The sequence below is a fragment of the Procambarus clarkii genome, chromosome 25 (assembly GCF_040958095.1).
Source record: "Procambarus clarkii isolate CNS0578487 chromosome 25, FALCON_Pclarkii_2.0, whole genome shotgun sequence".
Classification (NCBI taxonomy): Eukaryota; Metazoa; Arthropoda; class Malacostraca; order Decapoda; family Cambaridae; genus Procambarus; species Procambarus clarkii.
The window spans coordinates 31,450,249-31,475,903 of NC_091174.1; the positions used below are offsets into that span (position 1 = coordinate 31,450,249).

The following is a 25,655-nucleotide window of genomic DNA, read 5'->3' on the forward strand; positions in this document are numbered from 1 at the left end:
CCGTGGGTATGAGTGATCACAGTGTACTGTTTTTTGAGTATCAGGTCGAAGAAGGGTTAATGTACTCAAGGAAGGGATCAGAAAGCAAGAGGCCGGCATTCCGGAAGGGAAACTATGAAGAGATGAGAAAATTTCTAACTGAAATAGCTTGGGAAACAGAGCTCAGAGGAAAGACGGTTCAAGACATGATGGACTACATCACACAGAAGTGTATGGAGGCAGCAGACAAGTTCGTCCCAGTCCAAAAGGAAAAAAATGAAATGGAGATGAGAAACCCATGGTTTAATCAGAGTTGCAAGCTAGCAAAGCAGCTAAGTAAAAGGGCGTGGAGAAACTATAGAAACAACAGAACACTAGAGAGCAGAGAAAGATACCAGAGCGCCAGGAATGAATACATCAGGGTGAGAAGAGAGGTAGAGAGGCAATATGAAAATGACTTAGCAAGCAGGGCAAAGAATCAACCCAAACTGCTGCATAGCCACATCAGGAGGAAAACAACAGTGAAGGAACAGGTAATGAAACTGAGGATAGGGGCAGGAAGATTCACTACAAATGACAAGGAAGTGTGTGAGGAACTCAATAAGAAATTCCAGGAAGTCTTCACACCTGAGCAAGGAGAAGTCTCAGAGATAAGGAAGGGAACATCAACCCAGACACCACTAGAGGAGTTTGTGATTACCAGTGAGGAGGTGAGGAAGCATCTGCTAGATTTGGACGTGACAAAGGCTATAGGCCCGGATGGAATCTCACCATGGATTCTAAAGGAAGGAGCAGAAGCTCTGTGTCTACCACTCTCCATGGTGTACAACAAGTCACTGGTAACAGGTGAACTGCCAAAAATTTGGAAGACGGCCAATGTGGTCCCAATATACAAGAAAGGTGATAGGCAGGAGGCACAGAGCTACAGGCCAGTGTCCCTAACTTGCATTCCATGCAAGATGATGGAAAAGATTGTGCGAAAAAAGCTAGTGGAACATCTGGAGCAAAGGAACTTTGTAACACAACATGAGCATGTGTTCAGAGATGGCAAATCATGCCTAACAGGATTAATTGAGTTTTATGACCAGGCAACAAAGATCAAGCAAGAGAGAGAGGGCTGGGCAGACTGCATATTTCTGGACTGCCAGAAAGCTTTTGACACAGTGCCACATAAGAGACTAGTGCACAAACTAGAGATGCAGGCAGGAGTGAAAGGGAAGGTATTCCACGGGATAAGAGAGTACCTAAGCAACAGGACACAGCGAGTCACCATGAGGGGTGAGGTCTCGGAGTGGCGGGGAGTCACCAGTGGAGTCCCACAGGGATCAGTCCTTGGACCTATACTGTTTCTGATATACGTAAATGATCTCGCAGAAGGAATTGACTCCTTCCTCTCGATGTTTGCTGATGATGCAAAAATTATGAGGAGGATCAGGACAGAGGAGTATAGTATTAGGCTACAAGATGACCTAGACGAACTGAAGGAATGGTCCGACAAATGGCTACTAAAGTTCAACCCAAGTAAATGTAAGGTAATGAAACTAGGAGGAGGAACTAAGAGGCCAGTCACTGGATACCGAATGGGAGATAAAGTCCTTCACGAAACGGACAGAGAGAAAGATCTGGGAGTTGATATCACGCCAAACCTGTCTCCCGAAGCCCACATCAAAAGAATAAAATCAGCGGCCTATGCGAGGCTGGCTAACATCAGAACTGCTTTCAGAAACCTGTGTAAGGAATCCTTCAGAACCTTGTATACCACATATGTAAGGCCAATCCTGGAGTATGTGTCCACCAGCATGGAGCCCGTATCTAGTCAAGCACAAGACGAAGCTGGAAAAAGTTCAGAGGTATGCCACTATGCTAGTCCCAGAACTAAGAGGCATGAGATATGAGGACAGACTACGTAAACTGCACCTCACGTCGCTAGAAGACAGAAGAGCTAGGGGAGACATGATCACCACATACAAAATTCTCAGGGGAATTGACAGGGTGGACAAGGATGGATTATTTAACACGGGTGGCACACGCACAAGGGGACACAGGTTGAAGCTGAGTACCCAAATGAGCCACAGAGAGTGTGGAACTTTGGACCCCCTCAAGAAGGAGTCTTAAGCTCCACACTATTTGACATACTTATGCACGCCATTGCAAATATTGAAATTCCGGAAGGAACACAACAAGTGGGGTATGCAGATGATGTCCTAATACAGGCCAAACCTTGGGAAAAATTAAACAGTCCATTGACCTCCTTGTAAGGAAATGTGTTGAACTCGGTTTCACTCTCTCTTCATAAACAAGACAAAAGCATAGTCTCATCACAAGCGCGGAGATAATGAAGAACTACAAGTTAATGGTGTAAAACTTGAGTGGGTTGACTATTATCGGTGCCTTAGGGTCACTGTCGGCTCTAACAAGGGGAAGAAAGAGCACCTCAACCAATTTATAGTAACATGTAAAATTCGACTTAGGGCACTGAAAGCTGTGACCTGGAATGGCCATGGGGCATCTATTGCCGTTTTTTAAATGATGTACGAAATGTGTGCTCCTTCGTAAACTATGGCACACCAGTTTTGTGGACTCGTTCCCAAAGTGTGATGAACAAATTTGAAAGCATCCAAAAGGAAGCCATGACACTCATTCTTGAAGTCCCAAGAACTGCCAAAACATCTAATCTACGGGAGGAGTTCTCTCTCTCTCGACTGTTAAAAAGCACAATTAAGGAAATGAATGCGGAGCTTGCAATTAAGATAGCCAGAGATCCCGCTTACAAAGATATTGCCAAGAAAAAACTGAGTTCTTTGCTACTTAGGAGGAAACAGGAAAATAAAAAAACTGGCATCACAGATCAGTCTGCTGCCTCGAAGAACTTCACCTGTTTGAGCAAGCCCGTGAGCTTATGCTTGAGAGAGATTACCTCCCTGGGAGGATGACTCGTGTAGGATTATCATCAATTAAATGACAACGAAAAAGTATAACATGATACCAAAGGAAATGTGGCACAGGTATCTTAAGGGAATTTATAAAGAATTTATTAAGCCGGAAATGAATTAGATCTAATATACACTGATGGGTCATCTAATCCTGTAAATGGAATGGCTGGTGCCGCATACAATGTAAATAGGAATAATGTCTTCCAACGCAAAAACGAAGAAAAAGCTCGCATTGAGAACTATGCCTCTTCAATGCAAGCGAAGCTAACTGCCATTGCTATGGCGTTCGTATTTCTTGAACGAAGAACTAATGATGCAGTGATCTACACTGATACACAAGCAGCGCTACAGAGCCTTAGTAAAAACGGGCACAAAATTTTGCGATAGTCGCTGAAATCAAGAGAGTTGTGAGAGTACTAACCAATCAAGGGAAAAGGCGTAGAATTTCTGTGGATCCCCTCCCATGTTGGAATCTGTGGAAATGAACGAGCAAATGTGCTGGCTGCTGTAGGCGCTAAAGGAGACCATATGGAATACTACATATTCAAGACTTCTACTAATTAGAGGTATTATCAGGCAATATCATCGTGACAAGGTAACTGAGGAAAGGAGTATAGAAGAACAAGTCAGTGAATCTGTATGCTGGAACAATATGGTTGCTGCTGGCAATTCCAATCTATTTGGACGAAGAGGAGGTGGCCACGGGAGAGAATCAGTAATATCAAGAACTCGTCTTGGATACAAATATCCATGGAGATTCAGAATAGAAACAACAGTTGAGCAGAGCAGTTGCAGAATCTGTAGCGAGAGTGATGGACACCGCATTGACCACTTCCTGAGAGAATGTGAACATCTAAGAGTCATTTGAAATATGGGTAGAATAATAAACCCCAGAAATATGGGTAGAATAATAAACCCCAGAAATATGGGTAGAATAATAAACCCCACATTGTTTGAGTTAGAAAAACACTATTTGTCAAATATAGCTACTGTTCTAAGAGATTTCCCCCCTTTTGTACCAGCACAATAACGAAAGATTTTTAAGGGTTGACAATGTCAATCTTCTTGTTTGAGAAGCTGTTCACTTGAGATATTTAAGCTCGTGCCAGTCTCGGTTCAAGTGACAGGATGAACAACCCAACAAGTTTTCTTCCAATTGGGGGGTATTGAACATGCTGCTATGACTGAATGTCCACTCACAGGATGAGTGCCTCTGCCCAATAAATACGCCCCACAGGGAAAAATTTAAACTGTATACTTAATTCATGGATATTATAGGTTTGGGAAATGCATGTTCAGCTCTGGATATAACGTTTGGCAATTCTCTAGATCATGCTCATTATCCAGAGTTATAGATCACAGGATATAGAAAGTGTCAATATCATTTTAAGGTAAATAAAAGGGTTGTGATACAGGGTTGAAATGAACATAATGAACTCAACATGAGTCTTATAGTACTGGAACATCTAACTTTTCAGATATTTAATTCAACTTTTTGTTGGATATATTTTGTTTGTCATAGTTCAGTTAAATGCTGCTAAACTAATGACAAATACTAAATTAAAACTCACTTTTCTTCCTCTCCGGCCAGTCCTCCTTCTCGATGCGCTCGTCAGTGAAGGGGATGCCGCCATAGGCGAAGATCCACCTGACCAGCTCGGCACGGCCCGCGGTGTTGAAGTAGACCAGTTTGTACTCCGGCATGGTGGTGTTGTTGTGGTCCTGTTAACGGGAGAGAACAGTTGAGGGTCTGCACGTCAGCCCGTGGTGGTTGTGGGTGGGGGGGGGGGGGTTGTGCACGTCAGCCCGTGGTGGTTGTGGGTGGGGGGTGTGCACGTCAGCCCGTGGTGGTTGTGGGCGCGGGGGGGGGGGATGCACGTCAGCCCGTGGTAGTGGGGGGGGTGCACGTCAGCCCGTGATGGTTGTGGGGGGGGTGTACGTCAGCCCGTGATGGTTGTGGGGGGTGGGGGGGTGTACGTCAGCTCGTTAAGGTTGTGGGGTGATGTGCATGTCAGCCCTATATGGTTGTTGGGATGTGCACGTCAGCCCGTGGTGGTTGTGGGTGATGTGCACGTCAGCCCGTGGTAGTTGTGGGGGGGGGGTGCACGTTGTGGGAAATTTTTACCCACCATATCTAATAATCATCTAAGAAATGTATAATTTCTATATCATATCTAAATCATATCAAAATCATATCTAAATCGTATCAAAATCACATTAGAATCATTATAGATTCATTATATAGCTTGATCCTGGATGACAATGGCACCATGAACACGTACGCAACAGGGGCCCTTTTGATGCCTACGTGACTTTGTACATGATCTTTCAAGGATCCAGAAGCTTCTAGAAGGATTTGTTAATTAAAAAACTATTGGAACATTTATTCAACATCCGGTAGATTAAAAATCGAATCCTTAATAAGAATCAGTGGTACTTTCAAATACTACTTATAATCTTTAAATCTTATATCTAATTATATTATAATCACATCTTATCTTAATCATAAGTCTAGACTGTAAAAATAATCAATCAATATTCATTGAAAGTTACCTCTCAAGGGAGAGGGAGGAGCATCTCGGGGGGCGAGAAGCGCCCACGACGATGCCTCGCGGCACTCCGCGTTTGTTTACAAATGAGTGAACAAGTGACTGATCCTTAGCGAACATTACCGGCTCAAGGACACCTTATTTAACATTTTTATCGCCAGTGAATACTCTCTAGAACTGGGGGAGTACCTGGACAATATCTACAAGGAAAATCCTAGAACATTTACATAAAATAGAGTGTATAGTGGAGATCAGTGACACGGTTTCCTCCACCTTCATTCATAAACTTTTATCTCGAATCATTCTTCTGCAACTGCAGGATAATCACGTAGCAACGCTACCAGATCATCATACAGCAACGCTGTAGCAAAATATCGTGCCTAAACTCAACAAGAGAGTTAATCAGTTTGGCAAACTTGTCAGACAGGCACCCCGACTGGCAGAGAAGTATATTGAAGTTTATTTGGTATATGATTGGCCAATTGTATGCTTGTGTGACTTTAATATCCGATAAATCTGTCTGTTGGTTAAAAAGCGAGGCAAAGCCTCACATTTCGGTACGTTTATTAAAATTGTAGTGTAGCTTTGAATCTTATCCAAGCACTGAACCTCATGAGTGTCCATTGTGTCAGAAAAGTATACAGCCTCAATAAGTAAGAACCTCACAAGTGTCCATAGTCTTGGAAGAGATTCACTCAAGCTAACTGTATCATATAAATTGAATATGTCTGCATATATATTTGAATATATAAATTAAGTTATCAATTGCTTGCTTAGTTATTTATAAGTTATCATATAAGTTCATTTAATTGAATATAATTTCTAGTAGTTACTTAACAGTATTTAGACTACATTTAAGGTCATTTATTATACTTTTACAATTTAATTTGTTGTTTATAGTATAAGAATCTATTGGCTGTAAGTTATGGTGCTAGGTTAGACTATGTATGTTTAAATCCCTGATTTAAACAGAGCCAGTGTTCAGTCATACAACTGAATTTATTAAATCTTATCCTTGTATAAAATACAAGCTGATGTGAGATCCCTGTCTACAGGTGGATTGGAACTTCTATCAACTAAGTCATTCACCCCACCTGTCCCTTACAGCCCACAATCTGTCATTAGGAAAGAGGGGCTAGGATTTACAACCCTAGCTAGAGATTTTAGTTGAATTAATTTGCAGACAGTAAATTTTTAATTTAGTTCAGTACAAGTCCCTGGTAGTCTCCTCTTATATCAATCCCAGCAGGTTTTTCCCACACACGTCAGCCCCTGGTGGTTGTGGGTGGGGGGGGGGGTGTGCACGTCAGCCCGTGGTGGTTGTGGGGGGGGGTGCACGTCAGCCCCTGGTGGTTGTGGGTGGGGGGGGGGATGCACGTCAGCCCGTGGTTGTGGGGGGGGGCGGTGTGCACGTAAGCCCGTGGTGGGGTTGTGGGCGCGGGGGGGGGGTGCACGTCAGCCCGTGGTGGTTGTGGGGGGGGGTGTACGTCAGCCCGTGATGGTTGTGGGGGGGGTGTACGTCAGCCCGTGATGGTTGTGGGGGGGGGGTGTACGTCAGCTCGTTAAGGTTGTGGGGGGGGGTGCACGTCAGCCCGTGGTAGTTGTGGGGTGGGGTGCACGTCAGCCGGTGGTGGTTGTGGGTGTGTGCACGTCATCCCGTGGTGGTTGTGGGTGGTGTGCACGTCAGCCCGTGGTGGTTGTGAGGGTGTGCACGTCAGTCCGTGGTGGTTGTGGGGGTGTGCACGTCAGCCCGTGGTGGTTGTGAGGATGTGCACGTCAGTCCGTGGTGGTTGTGGGGTGTGCACGTCAGCCCGTGGTGGTTGTGGGGGTGTGCACGTCAGCCCGTGGTGGTTGTGGGGGGTGTGCACGTCAGCCCGTGGTGGTTGTGGGGGGTGTGCACGTCAGCCCGTGGTGGTTGTGGGGGGTGTGCACGTCAGCCCGTGGTGGTTGCTTGCCCCATCATGCTAGTGATGGGGCAAGTGTGATCCTTGGTGACAAATCTGGCGTTGCAACAATTATCAAGGAACATTACCCTGATATAATAATCTAGCACTGTCCTAATCACAGATTAGAACTTGCAGTAGGTGATTCAGTGAGAGAAGTTCATGGAATTAATCACTTTCAAGCAGTTATGGACAAATTGTACTCAGTTTACAGTAGATCACTTCTAAATCTAAACTATATGAATGTGCCTCTCAACTTAAACAACAGATTTGCAAAATAGTGTTCTGAGCACCAGGTGGGTGGCCAGCTCGTTTCGAACAGTCTCAGCAGTGTAAAAAAATTATGAAGCACTTTGTTTTTATTTTGAAAAAGCATTGAAAGATGAAACAAGATTTGGAAGTATTAGACAAGCCTAAGAAGATCTTTTGAAAAGCTAATATCAGAACAGTTTCTATTTTATTTAGCTCTGAGTATGACACGTTGCATGACCTTGGTTTACTGTCAATGTCTAAAGAAACGCACTACTTCGATCGATTATGCAGACAAACTTATTCAACGGATCATAAGGTCATTGCATGGAATAAAAGAGAAACCTAGCACTAGAACTTTAGAAGCTCAAAAGGCAATTCAAAAGGGGAAGTTTGGAGGAATTACCATAACAAGCATTACCAAATTGTCTCCATTAATTATCAACATTTTCTTACTGATCTTGTGAACAATTTGCAGCATCGTATGTTCACGACAACATCCATGAAAGGCTCTCAAATTTCTGAACCTCAAAGTATGTATAAGTCACTGCTAAGTGAAATTTGTGTCCTTGAAAAAGACTACTGGCCTGATGAATTACCACCTAATTACGGAGTAGCTGAAATATTATCTCTCTGTAAGAAGTTTAAGCTTTCTTCTTACTCTGCACCTTTAGAGACTATCTGAAGGATCATGGGCACCGCGCTCCCCAAGATTTACACTCATTACTGAGCTGTTTACAAGTTATTCCTATTAGTACTGCTGAGTTTGAGAGAGAGTTCAGTCACATGAACCTGATAATAACAACAACACGCTCAGGAATTCTCATAATCATGTATCAGCACTTATGTTTCTTAAACTACATGGACCTCCTCTAGTTCAGTGAAATCCTGAGCCATATGCTTCAATTCAATCCTGACGTGATAGGAACTACATCTTTGCAATTAGGAATTGCTAATTTAAGCAATCCTTCAATTGCTTAAATTTGTTATTTAATAACAATTTAATATTGTTATTAAATATCATCCAGCTTGCATTGAGACAAGATTATAGAACACAAAGATTACACATTGTTATCGCAGAGAAGTGGATGACAAGATAACAAAGGGTTATCACGAGACCTTGGATTCCACAACATGGTGAGGTGCACTCAAAATGGAGTGATGATATCGGTCTCCCTGTGTTGCATTTGATGTATAAGTTCTGAAGTTTGTGTCTTCTGGTTACAGAGCTTAGGGTCAGTGTAGGCACGCTTATGGTCAGTATAGGTGCATCTTAGGATAAGTGGAAGCGACACTTACAGTCAATGTAGGAGCAAGTTACGGACAATGCAGACACAGGTTAAGGTTAGAATAGACACAGTTCAGGGTCCGTTGAAGCGCAGTTTTGGTTCAATGTAGGTGCAGGTTAGGAACACAGCAAATGCAGCTTAGCAAGTGTGCAGATATATAAAAATGTCACATGACTCACTCAAGAGACAGTGAGTGTGTTAGTGGATTGTGTAAAGATTGAGTAATTTAAGCAAGAGTGTATGTTAGTGTAAGGATGATGAGGAAATTATAATGACATTTGCGTTGATATGAGGCGATACTTAACTTGATCGTCTTTTCATCTGTGGGGTATATATAAACACTGATTGTTACGTATCCTCATACGTAACATACACTTGATATGACATATACACTTGATATGTACTGACGTATAAAGAAAATTATAAGGGCTTGTAGGATAATACGCAAGCCATGATATCTATATATACATATATCTAAAATGGGTGGATTTTATAATATTTAAAATTGAATAATATTGAATAATAGTCGTACATAAAAAGAATTACGAAGTCGGTATGATTGAATGAGTAAGGATGGCAATTGCTATGATGTTTTACTATGGAAAAACTAAAGTTTCCAGATACCAGTGAAACAAGGATATTTGGACATCTAAACACGTTTGGAACAGAACTGAGACTATGTTCTGGTCCTGGAAAACTAATTTCTGGGTTTTTGTAAAAGATTGATAAAATACTAAGAGTGAAAATAAAAACAAATTCCCTGTGTTTTTAATGCAGTCATAACATCCTCACGAGGCGTTGACAAAGGCAGATGGGGGCGGGTGATAACATGCTAACACTCTCACGCAGGCTTGGAGCATGTTTGATCGCAGAAGTAAAATGGTAACCTATTGACTATTTCTAAATGGTTCTCACCTTCATCTAAACACATAAAGTAGATTACAATATGATAAGGTATACTAAAGAATAAAGGATAAACTGCTTTAAGAGTGCTAGCCTCGAGGGAGGGGGGATGGAGGTCGGGGCTTTGGCGGGCAGGTAGCCAGGGTGGTGGTGGTGATGGTAGCTGGAGTAGTGGTGGTGGAGTGTTAGCCAGAGATAGTGGTCGTGGTTGTGGTAGGCTCAGGTGAGTGAGTGAAATATCTTTATTATCCATGTAAACATGTTGTGATTGTCTCTCCTATGCTTGGGAAGCTGACTGAAGTTAAGTGCGGGTAGTGGTGGCACAAGTAGCGAGATAAATATATTTATTATTTGTAAATATGTTCTTATTGTTTCACCTATGATATATCTGTTTGTGTAGTTGAGAGTGAATTTATCTACAAATACTTATCTAGTGAACTTTCTCTCTCTCTTTCTCTCTCTCTTTCTCTCTCTCTCTCTCTCTCTCTCTCTCTCTCTCTCTCTCTCTCTCTCTCTCTCTCTCTCTCTCTCTCTCTCTCTCTCTCTCTCTCTTTAAAGATATGAAGTGTAAGAGATAGGAAGTGTACGAGATATGAAGTGTATCTTTAAAGATATGAAGTCAATATTTTCCATGTTACACAGAGTAACATGGAAGACATGGCAATAAATGATTAACGCCATCTTTACTTAAGAAAGTTAGGTTAGGTTAACTTGGGTTAGGATAGATGGATATATTATGTGCAATTGTCAGTGCTAGATAAAGTGATAAACTGAACGCCGGTGTAGATAGTGGTGAATGGTGGAAGTTGATTGATAGTGGTAGGTGAATGCCGGTTTAACAGGATGTATGGAAGGAAGAGCTGCAAGTCAGGCGGTAATTCTGCTCGACTTGCAGCCCTTTAAATGATCTCTTTAAATTAGGGGAAGAGTTTCTATGTTAAATATAACTTGTGGTTCATGTGGTTCAAATAATGTATATATATATATATATATATATATATATATATATATATATATATATATATATATATATATATATATATATATATATATATATATATATATATCTTACCTAGTAGCCAGAACGCACTTTTTGGCCTACTATTCAAGGCCCAATTTGCCTAATAAGCCAAGTTTTCCTGAATATATTTGCTCTAATTTTTTTCTTATGAATTGATAAAGCTACCCATTTCAATATGTATGAGGTCAATTTTTTTTATTGGAGTTAAAATTAACGTAGATATATGACCGAACCTAACCAATCCTACCTAACCTATCTTTATAGGTTAGGTTAGGTTAGGTAGTCGAAAAACAATTAATTCATGAAAACTTGGCTTATTAGGCAAATTGGGCCTTGCATAGTAGGCTGAGAAGTGCGTTCTGGCTACTAGGTACAACATATATATATATATATATATATATATATATATATATATATATATGTATATATATATATATATATATATATATATATATATATATATATATATATATGTCGTACCTAGTAGCCAGAACTCACTTCTCAGCCTACTATGCGAGGCCCGATTTGCCTAATAAGCCAAGTTTTACTGAATTAATATATTTTCTCTAATTTTTTTCTTATGAAATGATAAAGCTACCCATTTCATTATGTATGAGGTCAATTTTTTTTTATTGGAGTTAAAATTAACGTAGATATATGACCGAACCTAACCTACCCTACCTAACCTAACCTAACCTATCTTTATAGGTTAGGTTAGGTTAGGTAGCCGAAAACGTTAGGTTAGGTTAAGTTAGGTAGGTTAGGTTGTCGAAAAAACATTAATTCATGAAAACTAGGCTTATTAGGCAAATCGGGCCATGCATAGTAGGCTGAGAAGTGAGTTCTGGCTACTAGGTACGACATATATATATATATATATATATATATATGTTGTACCTAGTAGCCAGAACGCACTTCTCAGCCTACTATGCAAGGCCCAATTTGCCTAATAAGCCACGTTTTTCTGAATTTACACATTTTTCTTTTTTTTTCCTTATGAAATGATAACGCTATCCATTTCATTATGTATGAGTTCATTTTTTTAAATTTAAGTTAAAACTAACGTAGATATATGACTGAACCTAACCAACCCTACCTAACCTAACCTAACCTAACCTAACCTATCTTAACCTAACCTAAACTAACATAACTAAGTCAATAATTTATATTCAAAATATAGTATAATAATAATAATCATAATAATAATAATAATAATAATAATAATAATAATAATAATAATAATAATTCAAATAAACTAATTGGAAACAATTTATTGGAATTAAAGAAAATCACTCGGCCTATTAGACAAATCGGGCCTTGCATAGTAGGCCGAGAAGTGCGTTCTGGCTACTAGGTATGACATATATATATATATATATATATATATATATATATATTATATATATATATATATATATATATATATATATATATATATATATATATATATATATATATATATATATATATATATATAAAGTTGGCGTATATATATACTCTACACCCCAGAAGTGACTCGAACCCATACTGCCAGGAGCACAATGCAACTGGTGCACAGGAGACCTTAACCGCTCGACCATCACGACCATACAAAAGATAATGGTAGCCAAGGCTATTTGCCCATCATCCTGATGGCACTCTGATGGTAATCTTGGGCATAGTTATTTTATCAAATCTCCTCATTTTTGGGGGCCACGTGAGCAAAACAAATGCGAACAAGCCTGAATGGTCCCCAGGCATCCATGCAACTGAAAATTCCGCACCCCAGAAGTGACTCGAACTTACTGCCAGGAGCACTATGCAACTGCTGTACAGGAGACCTTAACCGCTCGACCATCATGACTGTACAAAAGATGCCAAAGATTACCATCAGAGTGCCGTCAGGATGATGGGCAAATAGCCTCGGCTACCATCATCTTTTGTACGGTCGTGATGGTTGAGCAGTTAAGGTTTCCTGTACAGCAGTTACATCTTGCTCCTGGCAGTATGGGTTCGAGTCACTTCTGGGGTGTGGAATTTTACACCCCAGGTGTAAACATACACCCCACACCCCACTGGGCGTGGGGTGTGGGGTGTATGGGTGTGTGATGGACACAGTCTTGCGAGGGTGGTGGAGTGTGTGGTTGTTTGTTGGACACAGACTTACAGTTGCTGACAGTGGGGTGTGGAGTGTGTGGGTGTGTGGTGGACACAGACTTACAGTTGCTGACAGTGGGGTGTGGAGTGTGTGGGTGTGTGGTGGACACAGACTTACAGTGGCAAGGTGAGGGTGGTTGAGTGTGTGGGTGTGTGGTGGACATAGAGCCACGGTAGCGAGGTGAGGGTGTGTGCGGGACACAGACTTGCAGTGGCTGGGCCAAGGTGGAGGAGTGTGCGGGTGTGTGGCGGACACAGACATACGGTGGCGGGGCGAGGTGTGTGTGTGTGTGTGTGTGTGTGTGTGTGTGTGTGTGTGTGTGTGTGTGTGTGTGTGTGTGTGTGTGTGTGTGTATGTATTCACCTAGTTGTGTTTGCGGGGATTGAGCTTTTCTCTTTCGGCCCGCCTCTCAACTGTCAATCAACTGTTTACTAACTACTTTTTTTTCTCCACACCACACACACACACACACAGATACTCACACACACACACACACACACACACACACACACACACACACACACACACACCAGAACACACACACACACACACCAGGAAGCAGCCCGTGACAGCTGACTAACTCACAGGTACCTATTTACTGCTAGGTAACAGGGGCATTCAGGGTGAAAGAAAATTTGCCCATTTGTTTCTGCCTGGTGCGGGAATCGAACCCGCGCCACAGAATTATAAGTTCTGCGCACTATCCACCAGGCTACCAGGCCCCCCTGTGTGTGTATTCACCTAGTTGTGTTTGCGTGGGTTGAGCTTTGCTCTTTCGGCCCGCCTCTCAACTGTCAATCAACTGATTACTAACTACTATTTTTTTTCCACACCACACACACACACACACACACACACACACACACACACACACACACCAGGAAGCAGCTCGTGACAGCTGACTAACTCACAGGTACCTATTTACTGCTAGGTAACAGGGGCATTCAGGATGAAAGAAACTTTGCCCATTTGTTTCTGCCTGGTGCGGGAATCGACCAGTGCCACAGAATTACGAATCCTGTGCGCAATCCACCAGACTACCAGACCCTGTGTGTGTGTGTGTGTGTGTGTGTGTGTGTGTGTGTGTGTGTGTGTGTGTGTGTGTGTGTGTGTGTGTGGTGGACACAGACTTGAGGTGGCGAGGTGAGGGTGGTGTAGTAAGTGGGTTTGTCGTGGACACATAGATATATAGATTTTATCCTAGTGACTAACGGTGGCGGGGCGAGGGTGGTTGAGTGTGTGGGTGTGTGGTGTACTGAGACTTACGGTAGCGAGGCAAGGGGTAGTGGAGTGAGTGGGTGTGGTGGACAGAGACTTACGGTGGTGGGAGGAGGTTGGAGGAGTGTGTAGGTCTAGCAAAGACTTCAAACTGAGTGGTACAGGTCGTCCCTCCTGATAGTCTTTATCTACGACTGCTATTGTCCTGCTCACTCTCCCTCTATCAGCACAAGTGCTGTTACCTGATTGGCTGTCTGCTTCAGCATAATGATAACGGAGGTAAAAAGCTGAACAATGATGACAGATAGGAGGAGGGGCGAATTGAGGGAGAGGAGAACGACAATCACTGATAAAGTTGAGAAGAAGAAATAATAACTGCTATTTCAAGATATGTGATACTTGTTGGAAATCCGACACACACATTAACATTCTATAGTTAGCCATTACCAAAGTTAAGAAAATGGGAGATTCCGTGACATCATCACAACAAGACGTCTATTTACACATCTCATTACTTTTAAAGCCACACTCTAGTGTTTAAACTTAATAAAATAGTGTTCATTAAGACTGGTTCTAAGATAATTATACTATATGCCACAGGCTCTTTTGCTATTATTAAATAAACTTTGAAAATTAACAGGTTCCGGAAGATGAGAAGAAATGTCAGCACTGTGGAGAAATGCCCGATAGACCACTGGAAAATTATCTAACACAGTGCACAGTTACAAACCCATTAAGATTTCAACTTAGATTCAACAGAGCAGAAGATGTTGTTAAACACATATGGCAAAATCTTACTGAAGCGACCATACGAGTAATAAATACTCATACTCCGCCCAAGTAAAACAGAAACAAGCAACACTTAGTGGGCCAGCCAGAGGCTTAGGGCCCGCGCAGGAATATCCCTGAAAAAAAAACCCAGAGTATTGGAACCTAACGCAAGAGAACACCACCTCGGGAAGGTGGCGTCATTGTCTCGGGGAAAAATGTAAACACACACGAGACAGTACTTCCAGAGATTTTGCGACACCCTTCACACAATGAACTATTCAATCCTAGTGACTTGCCACAGCAACCTCTACAATAACGGGAGTACCATAGTGTCCGACTAGTGTAATATCTATAGTTAAGGGGCCCATTAATCTAGAAAAAATATAATTTCGGTTAAACTGTGGGGCATCACCCCAAACATCGTGAGTTTACTCATCTCTACTACACTCACATATATTTCATGATGTCACACCTGTACTTATATGTTATTGTTAATTTTTACATTGCATTCCTATGGCAGTTAAATTTGTGATCTGAAGATACTGAGAAGGTGAGCTGGCCAACATAACTTGTGACGCTTTCATACCCATGTTGTTCCACAGACGCCACATGAGTGCCAGCCGCCTTTGCACTACTAGACTACATGTGCTACACCCTAATCTGTTGGAGGAACCATTCATCAGCCTTACAGGCTATATCAACCACACAGCTGAGACACACTTTATGTTTATACTAACCTATGTTTATCATAACATTTGTAGTACTAACCTTATTGTAGCTAGTTATAAGGCACCATATGTGGTAAAATTTATATGAAATACAAAGTAAATATTTATGGTTTATTTATCTCCACCTATGTGGGATAAACTGTGAACATTTACACCCAACTATGCGCAGGTAAATTCTGGCTAGGCTGAATCTAACATACAGTCCACTTAGAATCATAATTCAATATTGAAGTAACAAAAAATAGAAAATAAATATTCACAAAGAATAAAAACAAATAACTGCCTGCTAGGATTACCCCACATAAGTTTGGTACTTCAAACCAGGATAGTCTAGTTGAGAGAACTAGTCTAGTTCTAGTCCGGGATAGTCTAGTTGAGAGAACTAGACTATTAAATCAAATTAACCAGTGCAATTACATACATATAAATTATAGCAGCAGAACACTGCTTTTCATTTTTTCTAGCCTAGCTTATTCAACCTCAGCTAACAGTGGACAGAACTTATAACAGGAACCAACATTGTTCCAAGGACTGATCCAAAGAGCAATTATGTGCTATTTCATTACAAGAGGTTGATAAGAGGCTTTTACCTATAAAATGTATATATATTTCTTTTAATTTCAGTGTTTTCATATATATTGCAATATACTATTTACTGCACAATAATATTACCATTTATTTACAGTCAACTCTTATACGAGGGAAGGACAATATTAGACTGGAGTTATGGTACAACCTAGTCTAACCTAATTAATTGTGCTAACCTGGAGTAAGGATAGGATTTTACAATTGTATAGAGCTGAACCAATTGTACAGCCTAGCAAATATTTAAAATTGTGCAGTTTCTTATGACAACACGAGTTGTGTTGTAGCTATTTAGTTATAATATTACTACAAGCATAATTTAACTATAATCATTGCACCTTTCAGTGATTTATCACTCAAAGGTGGTGGGTGTACACCAACCAAGGGTGATAATTGAGGAACTAACCTAAAGGTACTTCCATTGACACTGGATTTCAGTCAAATCATTTGTGTGTGTATGATTATATATATATATATATATATATATATATATATATATATATATATATATATATATGTCGTACCTAGTAGCCAGAACTCACTTTTTGGCCTACTATGAATGGCCCGATTTGCCTAATAAGCCAAGTTTTCCTGAATTAATATATTTTTTCTAATTTTTTTCTTATGAAATGATAAAGCTACCCATTTCATTATGTATGAGGTCAATTTTTTTTATTGGAGTTAAAATTAACGTAGATATATGACCGAACCTAACCAACCCTACCTAACCTAACCTAACCTATCTTTATAGGTTAGGTTAGGTTAGGTAGCCGAAAAAGTTAGGTTAGGTTAGGTTAGGTAGGTTAGGTAGTCGAAAAACAATTAATTCATGAAAACTTGGCTTATTAGGCAAATCGGGCCTTGAATAGTAGGCTGAGAAGTGAGTTCTGGCTACTAGGTACGACATATATATATATATATATATATATATATATATTATATATATATGTCGTACCTAGTAGCCAGAACGCACTTCTCAGCCTACTATGCAAGGCCCGATTTGCCTAATAAGCCAAGTTTTCATGAATTAATGTTTTTTCGACTACCTAACCTAACCTAACTTTTTCGGCTACCTAACCTAACCCAACCTATAAAGATAGGTTAGGTAGGGTTGATTAGGTTCGGTCATATATCTACGTTAATTTTAACTCCAATAAAAAATAATTGACCTCATACATAATGAAATGGGTAGCTTTATCATCTCATAAGAATTTTTTTTTTTTAAATATATATATCCACTTCTAGAACCTCGTGATAGTGCGAGTCAACTAGCAGTGGGGGTTGCCCTCGAGTAATACCTCAGGACTCACGAATACTTCGTATTTGTGCCGAACCGGGTTCAATTAGCCTGCTAGGAACCCGGAATGACGCCACTGACAACCGAGCTCCAACCCACAGCTCACGAGCACACTGACCCCCACTGAGCTTATGGAATCACAGTGATTGGCACAAGACACGGGACTGTCAGTAGATAGTGAGTCACAATGGCTCACTGTCTACGGATGACCTACACTGGGAATACACCCATAGACACAATTGACTGCATCACTACCTTTTACAATGCCACTGGCACACCAGCCACTAACCATATCAAACACGTCAACACAAACACCATCAAATTTCTCATTGCCTCAGAAGATGACCTATTTGCCTGTTTCAAGGAACCTGCTTTATCAAAACTCTCACAAGCTTTACTGACTCCTGTTCTCACAATTGAACAAAAAACTAAATGCTCTGTCCTTGTAAGAAATGTCGACAGCTCTGTCCTATCAGCACCTAACACTATTAATCTCGCCCAAGACATCTGACACAGGAATGCTATTACTGTCATGGAGATATACCCAGTGCCCAATACAAAACACCTTAAGATCCAGTTTTCCTCCCCCACAGAAGCTCAAAAACTCTTGCATCATGGGATAAAAATCCTCAACAGCAGCACTCCTCCCTATCTCATTAGTCCAGTTGACTATCTTCCTTTGCTGCAATGCTTTAAATGCTACAAATACAGTCATGAAACCCGAAAATGTAAAAGCCCACAAATTTGTTCAAAATGTTCTGCAGAAGGCCATTTTTACACTAAGTGCTCTGCAAATACTGTAAAATGCATTAATTGCCAAGGAGATCATTCAGCAGTTGACAAATCTTGCCCTTTAAGAAAACAAACCCTAAAATCTCTTCGCAATAACCAACCTCGCACTCAAGCACACCCTCATTCTTCTTCAACCTCCCATAACTTATCTCATCACCAAGCAGCATCAGCCTCCTCCATGTCCTATGCCAGTGTCCTTAATACTTCACCACACCAGCATCATCATCTCCACAATACTGCACAGCAAACTCAGTCTTCTCCACCTCTCTTCCCTCACCCACCACCTCCACCTTATTCTCCTCTTCAGAACCTTTCATATGAACGAGTAACTGCCTGTGTACAAGCTGCTTACTTGAAGGCCAAGGACGATGGCCGTGACTTTGCTGACTATCTTCCAATCTTTCTCACTCATAACGGCCTTCCTAGTATCTCTGTTCCTCCTACTCAACTATTGCGCTCTGCTCAATTCTCGCCTACAGTCCTCACTCCACAAAACACCATGACTTCAGCTGAAGAAAATACTACAGTTTCCCCACAACGTCCTACCAATCCACTCCTGACTGCTACAGAAAACGGTGCCACTGACCAAACAGCACATCCTGGACTATCCCAAACTGAAGCATCCATGTCAAAGGCACATTCAACCTCTTCTCCCAACATTGTCCCCTCCACTTCCAATCTGACTTCAAACACTACAACCTCTGATACCTCTCACCCGGTCCCTGTCAACAAGCCTTCTGCCTCCCTCCATCCCCCAACAACTTCAGTCATTTCTTCTGTAACTCATCTCGTCTCGTCCCGAGCCCGTTCAGCAACCCGTTGCCTTACTCCCACCTCCCGCTGTAAATATCCTACAATTCCTACCACCCTCCTCCAAGATGCACCCCGCTCAATAACTGCCCAACTCATTGAATCACGCAACCCTCATGCTCCTGTACATGCACAAACCCCCACCAGCACCCCATCAAAACCTAAAAATTCATAAAGGTCACACAATTTAATGTGCGGGCATATTTCTCCATTAGACACATGGTGTCAGATTTTATTGAGATCAAGAGACCTGATGTGCTATTATTAAATATCACATACATTACGAACTCATATAAAATCAAACATTATGGCTACTCCTCTTACCAGTCACCAGATGAAGCATATGAAGGAGTTGCAATACTCATCCGTTCTTCATTCAAACATGAACTCTTACACACTCATTGGCTTCACAAACATTTCCTAGCCATCAAAGTTCACACACAAATGGGTTCTCTCATCATCTGCACAACCTACACCCGTCCTAACACCGGCATTCCCATGCAAGATTTCATAACTCTCTTCAACCACACTCACTTGCCTGTTTTTCTGCTTGCAGACCTCAATGCACTTCATCCCACATTCCACCACAATACCTCAAATCAGCATGGCACACAGCTTCACCAAATATGCACTCAAAAACATCTATTCTTTCTTGGCCCTGACTTCCCCACTTTTTTCAATCATTTAGGTTCTGGCAGACCTGATCTCATATTCACCAACAGACATGGCAGCAACTTGCAACACTTCATTTCACCAGGGCCCATTACGGGCTCTGATCATATTCCCTTAATTCTCACAGTCTCCACAAATCCTATTCCCATCCCCAGTACTCCTCAATTCTCATACCTTAGGGCAAACTGGGACATGTTCAAACAACACATAGATGACACTGATCTCACTTATGAATACAATGACAAACATCACACTGACATCGACACACCAGCACGCAACATACAAGACACCATCATTCATGCAGCAAACATCTCCATTCCTAAAACAACACACAAACCACATATCACTTTCACCCCCTCCATTCGCTCTAAACGCCTCTTGGCTTGCTATCACACTAGATTCCTACAAAATATGCATCGTCATGGACAAATACTATGGGACCTAACAGCATTAAAAAACCACATCCTTAACAGCCTAGATGAAGATCACTCAAAACATTGGAAACACCTCATAGTACAAGCAGAACAATACAGAAAACTGACACCTCAAGAATTTTGGAAACAAATCAAACGCTTACAAGGATTTACTCACACACCGTTTAATTACCTTCTTCATAATAACAGCAAAATCACTGATCCTGATGAAGTACTCAACATTTTTAAACACCACTGGGAACAAATCTTTCACCCACATCCTCCTGAACCATTTGCCCGCCCCAACACTGAAGTAGTCGAAGACTGGATACACCAAAATAGACATGCAACTACACCAGACGACCTCATTCACCTTGACAATCTCAACTCAAACACTGAACTACAGACTCCCCTTACTCTAGTTGATGTCAAGACAGCTCTCATGGGCACTCGTCGTAGAGCCCCTGGTGCGTCAGGCATTGGACATATCCTTCTTAGACAACTCCCTGCTTCTATCATTACTGCTATCACTAACCTATTCAACGCCTCCCTTGCCTCTGGATACTTCCCTCTCAACTTTAAGTCTGCCACAGCTGTTCTTATTCCAAAACCTGGGAAACCCCACACTGACCCAAAGAACTACAGACCCATCAGCCTTCTAGAGACACTTGGCAAAGTCTTTGAAAGGCTGATCAACCAGAGACTTAGAACCCACCTAGAAAATAATGACTTACTCACTAACAAACAGTTTGGGTTTCGGCCTCACCGGTCCACTCATGACGCCTTAAACATCATGACCAACTACCTTAGTATCAATCAGCACCAAAGACTTAAGACTGCACTCATCACTAAGGACGTTGAGAAGGCCTTTGACACTGTTTTGCATGACGGCCTAAAATTCAAACTATGCAACAACTTCAATCTTCCTCTTATCACCACCAAACTTCTTTCTAACTACTTAGACAATAGGACAATGAGAATTAAGTTCCTCCGACAACACTGACTACTTCAACTTACATGCCGGTGTTCCCCAAGGCTCTGTTCTTGCCCCAACACTCTACATCCTATACATCAATGACATTCCTGATCCTGTTCATCACACTTCATTAACCATATGCTACGCCGATGATGTCTCTCACCTTGTCACCAGCAACACCATTGATACACTAACAAACAGCACAAACAGAACTTGATGTTGTCACTGAATGGGAGTATAAATGGCGTATAAAAACCAACTCCACCAAATCCAAAATCGCCTACTTTTTTTGTAAAAGAACTATTCGCCCTATTCCTCTTAAACTCTATTCATACACTCCAAATCCTACTTATATCTCTGTGTCTCCCTCCTCCACAGTCCTTGGACTCACATTTGATCGACAACTACTCTTTCACACACACATTACACAGAAACATGCAACAGCTCTTCTAGCAATGAAAAAAACTGTACAGACTTAGATTTGCAAAACCTGACACAAAAATGCACCTTTACAAAGCACTTATTAGACCTCTCCTAACGTATGCTCCACTAGCTCTTTCTCTATCTGCACCTACTGACAAACTAAAGCTTCAAAGAAGACAGAATAGTGCACTAAGATGGGCACTCAACACCCGATGGCAAGATCTTATTACCAATCAAAGTCTCCATGAAAGTACGAACATTCCTGCCCTAAATGTATACTGGAAAAACTTATCAGACAGACAAATTGATAGACTACTCACAAATCATGAGCAACACATTGATTTTCTCCTTCACACTCTCAGACGACCACGATACACTCATGACCTCTTCTCTACCATTCATGATCCTCCTCCTAACTCTATATTTCGATAAACTCTAGCTCTGAACACCCAGCATCTACCATTATTACATATTCAGCTCTAAACAACCAGCACTAACCATCCGTAAAAGTTCAGCACTGACGCTCTTGAGCCAATCACTGCGATGTTGTCGGTTTTGTGATGTCCCTGCTGTTGTCACTGAAAAACCCATCTGAGTCCCTGCCTCGAATGCCGTAACCAAACGACACGCAGCTGGGTTTAGCCCTGGCACTTTTTCTCCTACAAATCTTCTTCCTCTCACCCCCCCGCCCTTGTCTTCTTCTGTCCCCATTTCAAGGCTCGCCCCTACGGGCATCTTCTCCTGTATTTTCGGATTCGGATTCGGAATTTTCAAGCAAGCCAGCATCGTCTCGCTGTCACTACAGCAGCTGTTATCTCCAGCCTCGACGAGCATTTCGGTGCAGCCAAAAAACCAGTTCCAGCCAGCAGTTATTGGAGCAGAACCAGGCACTTCCCAGCCAGCATCTAGTCCTAAGCAGTGACATCTTCCTCGTGGCATCTACTGTGTGTTGTCCAATGTGCTTGTGTCCAGGTCGGACTGCATTTAGGTGAACAGCCCCACTTCGAGCCAGAACAGGCCCAGGTGAGAAGACGGAAGTTTATCTTTTGCAGCTGCGTCATGGCATAGGTGCATTCTTTTTCTCCTCTCCTAAAATTCTTCCGTTTCTGACACTGCCGAGCCAGTTGTGGAATCTCGTGATCGTGCGAGCCCACCATAACTGGGGGTTGCAACCTTCCGGAACACGGTGTTTGTTCGTGGTGAGACCCTTAGGCCAGGTCTTAGACCTGGCCTACACACTGACCCCCACTGAGCTTATGGAATCACAGTGATTGGCACAAGACACGGGACTGTCAGTAGATAGTGAGTCACAATGGCTCACTGTCTACGGATGACCTACACTGGGAATACACCCATAGACACAATTGACTGCATCACTACCTTTTACAATGCCACTGGCACACCTGCCACTAACCATATCAAACACGCCAACACAAACACCATCAAATTTCTCATTGCCTCAGAAGATGACCTATTTGCATGTTTCAAGGAACCTGCTTTATCAAAACTCACACAAGCTTTACTGACTCCTGTTCTCACAATTGAACAAAAAACTAAATGCTCCGTCCTTGTAAGAAATGTCGACAGCTCTGTCCTATCAGCACCTAACACTATTAATCTCGCCCAAGACATCTGACACAGGAATGCTATTACTGTCATGGAGATATACCCAGTGCCCAATACAAAACACCTTAAGATCCAGTTTTCCTCCCCCACAGAAGCTCAAAAACTCTTGCATCATGGGATAAAAATCCTCAACACCAGCACTCCTCCCTATCTCATTAGTCCAGTTGACTATCTTCCTTTGCTGCAATGCTTTAAATGCTACAAATACAGTCATGAAACCCGAAAATGTAAAAGCCCACAAATTTGTTCAAAATGTTCTGCAGAAGGCCATTTTTACACTCAGTGCTCTGCCAATACTTTAAAATGCATTAATTGCCAAGGAGATCATTCAGCAGTTGACAAATCTTGCCCTTTAAGAAAACAAACCCTAAAATCTCTTCGCAATGACCAACCTCGCACTCAAGCACACCCTCATTCTTCTTCAACCTCCCATAACTTATCTCATCACCAAGCAGCATCAGCCTCCTCCATGTCCTATGCCAGTGTCCTTAATACTTCACCACACCAGCATCATCATCTCCACAATACTGCACAGCAAACTCAGTCTTCTCCACCTCTCTTCCCTCACCCACCACCTCCACCTTATTCTCCTCTTCAGAACCTTTCATATGAACGAGTCACTGCCTGTGTACAAGCTGCTTACTTGAAGGCCAAGGACGATGGCCGTGACTTTGCTGACTATCTTCCAATCTTTCTCACTCATAACGGCCTTCCTAGTATCTCTGTTCCTCCTACTCAACTATTGCGCTCTGCTCAATTCTCGCCTACAGTCCTCACTCCACAAAACTTCTTGTTGATAGTAGGTGCAGTTTGCATGAAGGGTTTGTCCTCCCGATGACTGCACCAGTACTGATGTTGTTGGACGCGTTTATGTTGAAGATGATCGGAGCTACCAAGGTGCTTGTTGCTTTGTGCTGTAGATAGAGGAACGGTGATTAAAACAGAGGTGTGTGTTAGAGGGAGACTTGCCGCACCGTAGGGCGGTGTGTTGTGTTTATGGCGTCAGCTGATCCTTGGTGTTGCGACGAAGCATTTGTTTTCTGTGTTTAGCTGTTGGTGGCGCCAGGTATAAATGTGGCGCGGGTCAGATGTGACCCAATTTGTTGGTCGATTGGAGATATTTAGCCAGTGCTTTGACTATTTGGTATTTTTCTTGTGACGAGTGGTCACCGCCTCCTAATATATGCTCGATGGTGAAGGGTATTTTAAGTGCGATAAAGACTTGTTTGAAATTTACTCTGGCACTATTATGTCGGAAGCAGTGCAGGAGATAGTGTTCGACTGTTTCAGGCACCTGACAGTGAGTACAGAGTTCGTTGATGTCTGTTCTGTACTTAGAGCTGTGTGCTGCTAGTTTGGTGTGTCCCAGCCTTAATCTGGTCATCGTTACATCAATTTCTCTGCTTTTATATCGGACATGTTTCCAAGTTTCCCATTTCTTTTTAATGGACCCATAGTGCAAAGGTGAGCATAACGTTTTCCAGTTTGTTGCAAAATCCTGGGAGATGGTATCTTTGAAGGCTCCTTTACGTGCAACATGGGGAATTGGATGACGGGTGAGGTGAGGCGTGTCGTGCATTGCTTTGGCTAGTTGGTCTACAAGTTCAATATGGAGAATACCACAATGTGCTGGGACCCATTGGATAGAGGTGTCATAACCGTTCAATTGATGTTTGTGAAGAAGTTGAAGGCATGGGTAGACAATCTCCTTGCATGTTTTCGAAGAGTACGAAATTGCTTGAATCGCGCTCTTGGAGTCACTACAGATTGTATATATCCCAACTGGTAATGTTGTGATGATTTGGAGAGCTTGATACAAGGCATATAATTCCGCTGTGAAAATAGATAGTTGGTTTGGTAACCGCCATCCCTGCTTGAGATGGTATTCCGGTATCCATACAGCGCAAGTGACCGAGGGTACGTTGTTCATGAAGATGCGAGACCCATCTGTGTAAATCTCTGTGGTATTTGGGTAGCAATTTTTCATTGTTGAGACAAAGACTGAGGCTATTGCTGAGTTTGGTGCAGATTTTGGAATGTTGTCTTCGAGTTGTATTGCTGTATTAGGAGTTGTATAAAGCCAAGGTGGAATGGGGGGAACAGGAGGTTGGGTTTCACAGTTTTGAAGTAGGGAGAGGTCTATATTGAGGTTATTTGTAGCCCGTGTGAGGAAAGGTTGCGAGTGAATGGTTGGGGAGCGGGGGTTATATGGGTTAACTGTTGGGTTAATTTTTGATGTGTATGGGTGTGTCTGGTGAGCAGTGGTGCAGAGTGACAGATAGTTGGCACACATAATGTCTCGTCTGGTGGCTAGGCTTGTGAGGCCTGTTTCCCCGTAAAG

The 25,655-nt window shown here is 42.0% G+C and overlaps 1 protein-coding gene across 2 annotated transcripts in view; it reads right to left on the bottom strand.

Annotated features, from left to right (window-relative positions):
• LOC123750550 (hematopoietic prostaglandin D synthase-like) overlaps positions 1 to 25,655 on the bottom strand; it is a 78,874-nt gene that overhangs the window by 19,695 nt on the left and 33,524 nt on the right. Inside the window, exons 1-2 of one of the 2 annotated variants that reach the window (XM_069331382.1) lie at positions 14,323 to 14,449; positions 4,484 to 4,634 (exon numbers count right to left, since the gene is read on the bottom strand). In XM_069331382.1, the coding sequence (XP_069187483.1) occupies positions 4,484 to 4,616 (133 nt within the window). In that variant the 5' untranslated portion in view covers positions 4,617 to 4,634; positions 14,323 to 14,449. Of the gene's footprint in view, positions 1 to 4,483; positions 4,635 to 14,322; positions 14,450 to 25,655 lie in introns of those variants that run through there. The other variant, XM_069331383.1, reaches the window with a different exon arrangement.